Here is a 7,628-nt window from a genome sequence, read left to right on the forward strand (position 1 = left end):
TGTGATACTTAACTATTATGCCTCGCAACAACAATATTCCTGGGATTGCGATGTATGACATAATAGGCATTCGGACTTAAAAATCCGGGTGTTGACATTGTTGGGGTTGAAGCCGCCGTGCGGCAGCGCATCCTGGTAGTGCGGCGACAAGTTAGGCGTCACGCACCCGGGAGTGGCGGAGGGGCCGTCGTTGTAGAAGGCGGCTTGCGACGGAGAGAAGACTCCCGAACGTACACCGGCACGTTCGTACTATATGGGCCTCGCGTTGGTGGCGGCGATACACCCGGCGATTATGCGCCGGTGCCGGCGCGCCGCCGGAGCCTTCTTCTCCAGCTCTCCGCCGCCCTCCGTCCTTTCCGCTCCGCCGTCGATAGCTTCCGGCGCAGTGCAATCTTGCTCGCCATTCATCTTCGGTCATGCCTTCGAGGCTTCTTCGCAGCCCGGCGCCTCCGCGGCTCGCGAACGGCGCTTCGCCCCTATCGTCGCAGTTGCCCGGCGGCTTCTTGGCCGCTTTCTTCGCCATCTTTTTGGGGGCCGCTCGGCGGCGCCATGGAATGGGGAGAGGGTAGCGGCGGCGGCGGGTGCACGGCGGGGAGGGAGAAAGAAATCGGCGGGATAGGAGAAATGAATCGGCGGCGAGGATATGTTTTGGGAGGCCCGTGCGCGGCGGTATAGGCGCGATTTGGCGGGAGCGGCGGGATTTGGCGGGAGTGTGAGACGAATTTTTCCCGTGCCGTCGACGGGTCGGGCCCGCGTCGGTTGGCTCGCTCGCTGTTGTGTCCGGCGTCCCGGTGCGTCCCCCGTGGGACGGGGACGGGCTCGGGCGCCGGACACCGTATCGGGGCGCGCCGGACAAAAAAGGGCTTTGGGGGACGCGGCTGGAACGCTTTTTTTGTCCGGCGCGCCCCAAATCGCTTTGGGGGACGGTTTGGGGGACGCGACTGGAGATGCTCTAAACAGCCCTAATCTAAAGAGCACCGTCCCTCTCAGCTCAGCTGCACCTTCCGCTTCTGCTGAATCGAACTTAGCTGTTATTATTCCTTTCTAAGGTGGCAGCAGCTGCACACTCCTCTCCCTCACCTCCTCTTAACTCCTCTCTCTCTCTCTAAGCTTAGCGTTTGCTTGCTCCGAAACTCCTCCAAGAAAAAAAGCCCCTTTTGTTCTCCCCCATTCCCCTGCCGGCTCCAGACCGTGGGTTCCGTCTGTTCTTGAGGTGGTTCCGGGAGCACTCGGAGCCCAGCGAGCTGCCCGCTCGCCGGCGTCGGAGCGGTTGGGCGTCGTCGATCTTGGCCGGATCTCGGCCGGCGAATGCCCGCCGTGGGCAGCTCCGGCGGACCAGCAGAGGTGCGTTTCTCGGATCCAGCTTTCTTGTGCTCGGACAAGCTTTACTGTTCTTGAAACTGTGCGTCCTGGTCGGCCTCCTTGATTTCTGCTGCGGTTTCTTTTTAACTCCGGATTGATAACGGGACGGTTTTACCATTCTTTCTAGATTTCTTTTCTCTTTCGTTTTGCTTTCGTTAGAAGCTAGCTGTGCCTTCGACCTCACAAAATAGAACGAGAAGAGATGGAATGGGATGTGTTTGATTGATGTGTAATCTCGTCGCTGTAGCAGGTGAAAGGAATATGAGATCGAAAAGAAACTCTGAATATTCATGTATTCCTCATTGTTTTCCAGTATAATAAATAAGGAATAATCATAAAAGAATTCAGACGCCCATTTGCCAGCCTCAGCCAGGCGCGGTGGTCTGGCCCATACCTCCTCCCAGCTCCCACGCCCTCAATCTTTCCGAATCGGCGGCGCCGCCCCCGACTAGCTAGTAGCTCGCCTCAACAACACCATCCGATCTCTCCTCCCCTTCCTAGCCGCCATCTGCTGCATTGGGGGCGGAGGGGAGATCTCGCCAGGGCTGATTCCTCTTGTTGGTAAGGAAAGCCCCAGCTTTGCTTGCATACCTCTAGTCGGTCAAGATCTTTCCCTTGCTGCGAGCAATCAAATTCAGTTCCTACATTCTTGGATGAACTCTCCAAATCCAATACATTTACTTGGTGTGAACAAAACGTCCATTGTTGGGGGGTTCGGTTTGCTGGTTTGATTGCTTCAGTGGGGATCATGTGGTGTGATCAAATGGGCTAGGACTAGTTCAGTTCATCCATCTACTCTGTGCTGTTATGTTTGTCCAATGCTCTTGCCCTATAGCTTTACTAATTCCTGCATGTTTCCAGATCCAGCCTTTTGCTCCTGGTATCCAATGCCCTTACTTATTAGCTAGGAATAATTGCACGTCCATCTCAAACATTTTGCACATTTTTGTAACCAGGTCAACATCATGATGGGGAGGAGGAAGTTGCAAGTCGCAACCTTGGCGATTTTATGTTTATGGTCATCTGCTGGCATCTGCAAAGCGCAGACAGCGGAATTCAAGCCTGCTGACAGCTACCTCGTTGACTGCGGGGCTGCTAAGGGCACGACGGTCGGCGGGAGGAACTTTGCTGCCGATGGGGCGTCTCCGGTGACAGTGGAAACCTCGCAAGACATCCTTGCTGGAACATCGTCCAACGGGGTGTCCTCGTTTGACAACTCGGCGCTTTACCAGACTGCCCGCATCTTCACGGCCCCTTCATCCTATACCTTCCCCATCCAGAAGCAGGGACGGCATTTTGTTCGTCTCTACTTCTTCCCCTTCATCTACCAGAGCTATGACCTCGCCACCGCCAAGTTCACCGTGTCTACCCAAGATGTGCTCCTGCTTAGTGACTTTCAGCAGCCGGACAAGACCGCACCACTGTTCAAGGAATACTCTCTAAACATCACCCATGACAAGCTTGTTATTTCCTTCAAGCCGTCAAACGGAATCGCGTTCATCAATGCAATTGAAGTGATTTCCGTGCCAGATGATCTCATAGCCGATGTTGCCCAAATGGTCAACCCCGTGCAGCAGTACAGTGGTTTGTCTACACAGTCATTGGAGACGGTGTATCGTGTCAACATGGGTGGTCCGAAGGTCAGTCCGAACAATGATACCCTCTCGAGGAATTGGCAGAATGATCAAAAGTACAGACTGAACCCCAGTGTAACCAAAACAGTTGTATATGGCAAGAGTATCAACTACAAGAATGGCGGAGCAACTTCACTGACTGCACCAGATATTGTCTACGGTACAGCTACAGAATTGGCAGCTTCAAACACGTCAAACGCACTGTTCAACATGACATGGCAGTTTGATGTGGATGCAGGCTTCAGCTATTTGATAAGGTTTCATTTCTGTGATATAGTCAGTAAGGCACTGAACCAGCTCTACTTCAATGCATATGTCGGAGGCTTCTATGCACAGCATGATCTTGATCTCTCAGAGCAGTCAATGAATCAATTGGCTACTGCTATCTATGTTGATGTGGTTCTTTCATCTAATGATGCATCTAGCAAGCTCAGCATCAGCATTGGTCCATCTACCTTGAACAATGCACTCCCTGATGGGATTCTGAATGGCCTTGAGGTTATGAAGATGGGCAGTGGCTCAGGTTCTGCTTTTACTGTTGGATCTTCTGGTGGACACAAAAATTTGGGTGTTATTATTGGCGGAGCCCTTGCGGTTATTGGACTTGTGATAATTATCCTTGTTCTGATACTGCTTTGCCGGAGGAAAAAGACTGATGACAAGCAGCACTCAAAGACTTGGATGCCTTTCTCTATTAATGGGCTGACATCTCTCAGTACAGGAAGTAGAACTTCTTATGGTACTACACTCACATCAGGTATGAATGGAGGAAGCTATGGATATCGCTTCGCCTTCAATGTACTCCAAGAAGCAACAAACAGTTTTGATGAGAACTGGGTGATTGGAGTTGGAGGTTTTGGAAAAGTCTACAAGGGCACTTTAAGGGATGACACAAAGGTTGCAGTGAAGCGAGGAAACCCCAAGTCTCAACAAGGTCTCAATGAGTTCAGGACAGAGATTGAACTCCTTTCCCGTTTGCGTCACCGGCATCTGGTGTCTCTAATTGGGTACTGTGACGAAAGGAATGAGATGATCTTGGTCTACGAGTATATGGAGAATGGGACCGTCAAGAGCCACCTGTATGGTTCAGAAAACCCATCGCTGAACTGGAAGCAGCGTTTGGAGATCTGCATTGGAGCGGCAAGGGGGTTGCATTATCTTCATACTGGTTCTGCAAAGGCAATTATCCACCGTGATGTCAAGTCTGCAAACATCTTGCTTGACGAGAATCTCCTTGCGAAAGTCGCGGACTTTGGGCTGTCAAAGACTGGGCCTGAGCTGGATCAAACTCATGTCAGCACTGCAGTGAAGGGTAGCTTTGGGTATCTCGACCCAGAATATTTTCGAAGGCAGCAGCTCACCGAGAAGTCAGATGTGTATTCCTTCGGTGTTGTCATGCTGGAGGTGCTTTGCGCAAGGCCGGTGATTGACCCTTCGCTGCCGAGGGAAATGGTGAATTTAGCAGAGTGGGGAATGAAGTGGCAGAAGAGAGGAGAGCTGCATCAGATCATCGACCAGAAGCTCTCTGGTGCGATCAGGCCAGATTCTCTAAGGAAGTTCGGTGAAACAGTCGAGAAGTGCCTAGCTGACTATGGTGTCGAGCGGCCATCGATGGGAGACGTCCTCTGGAACTTGGAGTATGTCCTGCAGCTCCAGGATGTGGATTCTTCAACCGTGTCAGATGTAAACAGCATGAACCGGATTGTTGACCTGTCATCGCAAGTTCAGCATGTGGGCGCACTTGATAGCATCAGCGTGACGATGGCAGAAGGCGGAGCTTCACATGAGCCTGATCACGACCTCTCGGATGTGTCGATGAGCAGGGTTTTCTCTCAGCTAATCAAAGCTGAGGGAAGGTGAAGTGCACCAGATGATCTGTAGGGTACCGGTAGATGTGAGCAAGCCTGGATCTTTTTTTCTTGTTGAAGTTTACTTGAGATGTCATGTGTAATTGGTTGTTCCATCCATTAAAAATGTACTGAACTATGGTTTCAATTCCTGATGGCCTTACCCCACTACGGGCACATACTTTAGTAGATGTAGATATCTTCTCGTATGGAATCTATTCAGATCTAGCAATATTTATGTACTAGTGATCTTGCCAAATGCTGGATTCTAGGCTGTCTCTGGCTGTAGGTATTCCTGATGCTCAAACTCTTTTGAAGTTTTTCTTTGCTGGTACTGCTCCACTCTTCTCTCTCATGGTAGAATAAACTATGATGCTGGGTGACAGTCAACGTGCACACCATGACGCTGTTCACCATTTCCCTCGGGATGTTTTTTTTTTTGAGATCCCTCGGGATGAATTATGCTGTATCCTGAATGTCACGATGAAGACTTGGGCCATCATCCTCCATACCCAGGCACCCAGCGGGAGGCATATACTGTATTTGATTTTTCAGAAGCGGGGCATCTAATTTTTCCAAAGCGGATAACTAAACTTTCACTAGTTACGTGAAACTTAATGCATCCGTTGGAACAAATTACAAAATAGTCAAAGTTGATATGCTTCTCCTGTGATTCTTGTAGAGAGGAAGGACACAACCAATCGAGTTTGTGTGGATTTTAGAAAACTTAATGTTCAGACAATCAAAAATAAAATTCTGTCATAGAGGAATTGTTTGATGGATTACATTGTTCAGAATTCTTTACATAGCTTGACCTCAGATGTGATTATCACCACATAAGGATGTCTCCTTATGATATTCACAAAAATAATATTCAGAATATATTTTGGTCACTTTGAATACTTGGTAATGCCATAGTGGGGTAAGGCATATACATGTATCAAGATTGTGTTTCTTTCCATTTTTGAAGAGCATCTTAAAAAGTTGATTTTAGTTCTCTTATAGATGATATCCATCTACACTAAAGATTTGAAAAGTCATTTAGACAATCTTACTGTCGCACTGGAATTTACTCATGCAACATTATTTATTAGCTAAAATGAGTAAATACATGAAAACAAAACTATGTATATACATTTGAATATATTACCGTTGGTATACAGCTATGGCGCATGATCGAAAGTACAACAAGCATATGCATGAATCAAGATTGTGTTTCTTTCCATTTATTTCCTTCCGATATCCATATAAACACATATCGTCATTCCCTCGTCGTCCATAATATCTCCACACACACACACACACACACATATCCAACAAAGCTGGTATATCTTTAGCAAGCTGATCTGATGGTGAAGGGTAGGTCAACAGTGGGAAAGCGGAAAATCGAGATCAAGCGCATCACGGATATCGTGAGTCGACGAGTATGTTTCGCTAAGCGTCGTGCTGGCCTATTCAAGAAGGCTAGTGATCTCTCCATCCTTTGCGGTGCAGAGATCGCTATTGTTGTGTTCTCCCCATCAGGTGGTAAGGCATTCTCATTTGGTCACCCCTCTGTCAACTCTGTCATCAACCGCTTCTCCTGGGGTGATAACAATCCAACTATGGCGGGAAGGAGACAAGATGATGAAGGTGCAGAGGTTGTAGCGCGTGAGTTAAGCCAACAACATATCGATTTGCAACATCAACTTGCGGTTCTGAAAGAGAAAGAAAAGATGTTACAGGAAAAGGCCCATAGCCAAAACGGGGAAAGAGTAATGAACCTGCTGAACAAGGAATTTGAAGAGATATGCCTAGAAGAACTAGAGGAGTTTCAGAGGAATCTCTTGTCGGTACAAACGATGCTGAAGGAGAGGGCCAATGAAATTTTGGACGAAGCGGCTATGCACGACCACATGATGTTGTTGCAATAAGGCTTGTCCATGGGTGACAAACCACATAAGAACCTAAGGAACCTTCTGTCGACCGTACTTCATACAGTTCAAATGGACCTGGGATACCTGGGAGATTTTTCAAGTGATGATTAGTAATTATGAAAATACTTTATCGTCAAAGATCATATATGGCTGGACACACACTCTAAATTATCTTGAATATTTCAGCATTTAGATGTTTAAACTCAAATCAGTAGTGTTTGTTACTATTTTAATCATCCATTAAGTTTGTTATGTTTAGATCAAAATTTTCTTATGCTATCCTGGAATACTATTATGATGTTTTATTCCTCATGGAGTAGATTGTGTTGGTCCATGGAAATTTCTTCATGAATGTTATTTTTATGTCGTCTTTTACTTATTTTATGTTTTTCTCAATGAATTACTTGTTGTTTAATGTCATATCTAATATAATGAATATGTTACCGTTGAATATGTTTTACAGTACCTTTCTACTTGCCACATGAGAGGGACAAGTAGAAAACAATCCAACGTCTGGGATTGTCCGGCGTAGATTAAGCCTATAAGGCCCATTAGCTGTAATTAGAGCATCTCCAGCTGCGTCCCCCAAAGCGTTCCCCAAACCGCGCTGGATTGAGCGTTTGGGGGACGTGTTTTGTTCGTGCCGCCTTTGGGGGACGTCGCTCCCCAGCTGCGTCCCCCAAACGCCGCCCCCAAACGTTTATTCAAATTGTTGCATTCAAAAGAGATCGTTCCCGCCGAATCGTCGCGATCAGAGTACTAGGCGCGCGATCATATTACAGACCATAGTGCATGCTAAATTAGAAGAAGGGGTTGGTCGTCGGCGACATATCCTGAGTCGACGCAGGTCCGTCGATCACGACGACCTC

At 47.9% G+C, this 7,628-nt stretch overlaps 1 protein-coding gene across 2 annotated transcripts; it reads left to right on the top strand.

The window, feature by feature from the left end:
* The first annotated feature begins 1,070 nt into the window (after positions 1–1,070).
* On the top strand, positions 1,071–5,102 carry LOC124691695 (receptor-like protein kinase HERK 1). Of its 2 annotated transcripts, none has more exons than XM_047224970.1 (2): positions 1,071–1,344; positions 2,319–5,102. In XM_047224970.1, exons 1-2 carry the CDS (start codon positions 1,309–1,311, stop codon positions 4,854–4,856), a joined length of 2,574 nt encoding a protein of 857 aa, XP_047080926.1. In that variant the 5' UTR covers positions 1,071–1,308; the 3' UTR covers positions 4,857–5,102. The 2 variants fall into 2 exon arrangements, with proteins under 2 accessions (XP_047080926.1, XP_047080933.1); XM_047224977.1 differs by lacking the exon at positions 1,071–1,344 and adding an exon at positions 1,820–1,923.
* Positions 5,103–7,628: the final 2,526 nt, after the last annotated feature.

Source organism: Lolium rigidum, chromosome 1 (assembly GCF_022539505.1).
Source record: "Lolium rigidum isolate FL_2022 chromosome 1, APGP_CSIRO_Lrig_0.1, whole genome shotgun sequence".
NCBI classification, from domain to species: Eukaryota; Viridiplantae; Streptophyta; class Magnoliopsida; order Poales; family Poaceae; genus Lolium; species Lolium rigidum.

What these genes read in the sequence shown, in the direction of transcription:
- LOC124691695 (XM_047224970.1), top strand. Translation starts at nt 1,309, where the DNA reads ATGCCCGCCGTGGGCAGCTCCGGCGGACCAGCAGAG. An exon ending in GCTCCGGCGGACCAGCAGAG is followed by an intron (nt 1,345 to 2,318) that starts GTGCGTTTCTCG and finishes TTTTGTAACCAG; the next exon opens with GTCAACATCATGATGGGGAG.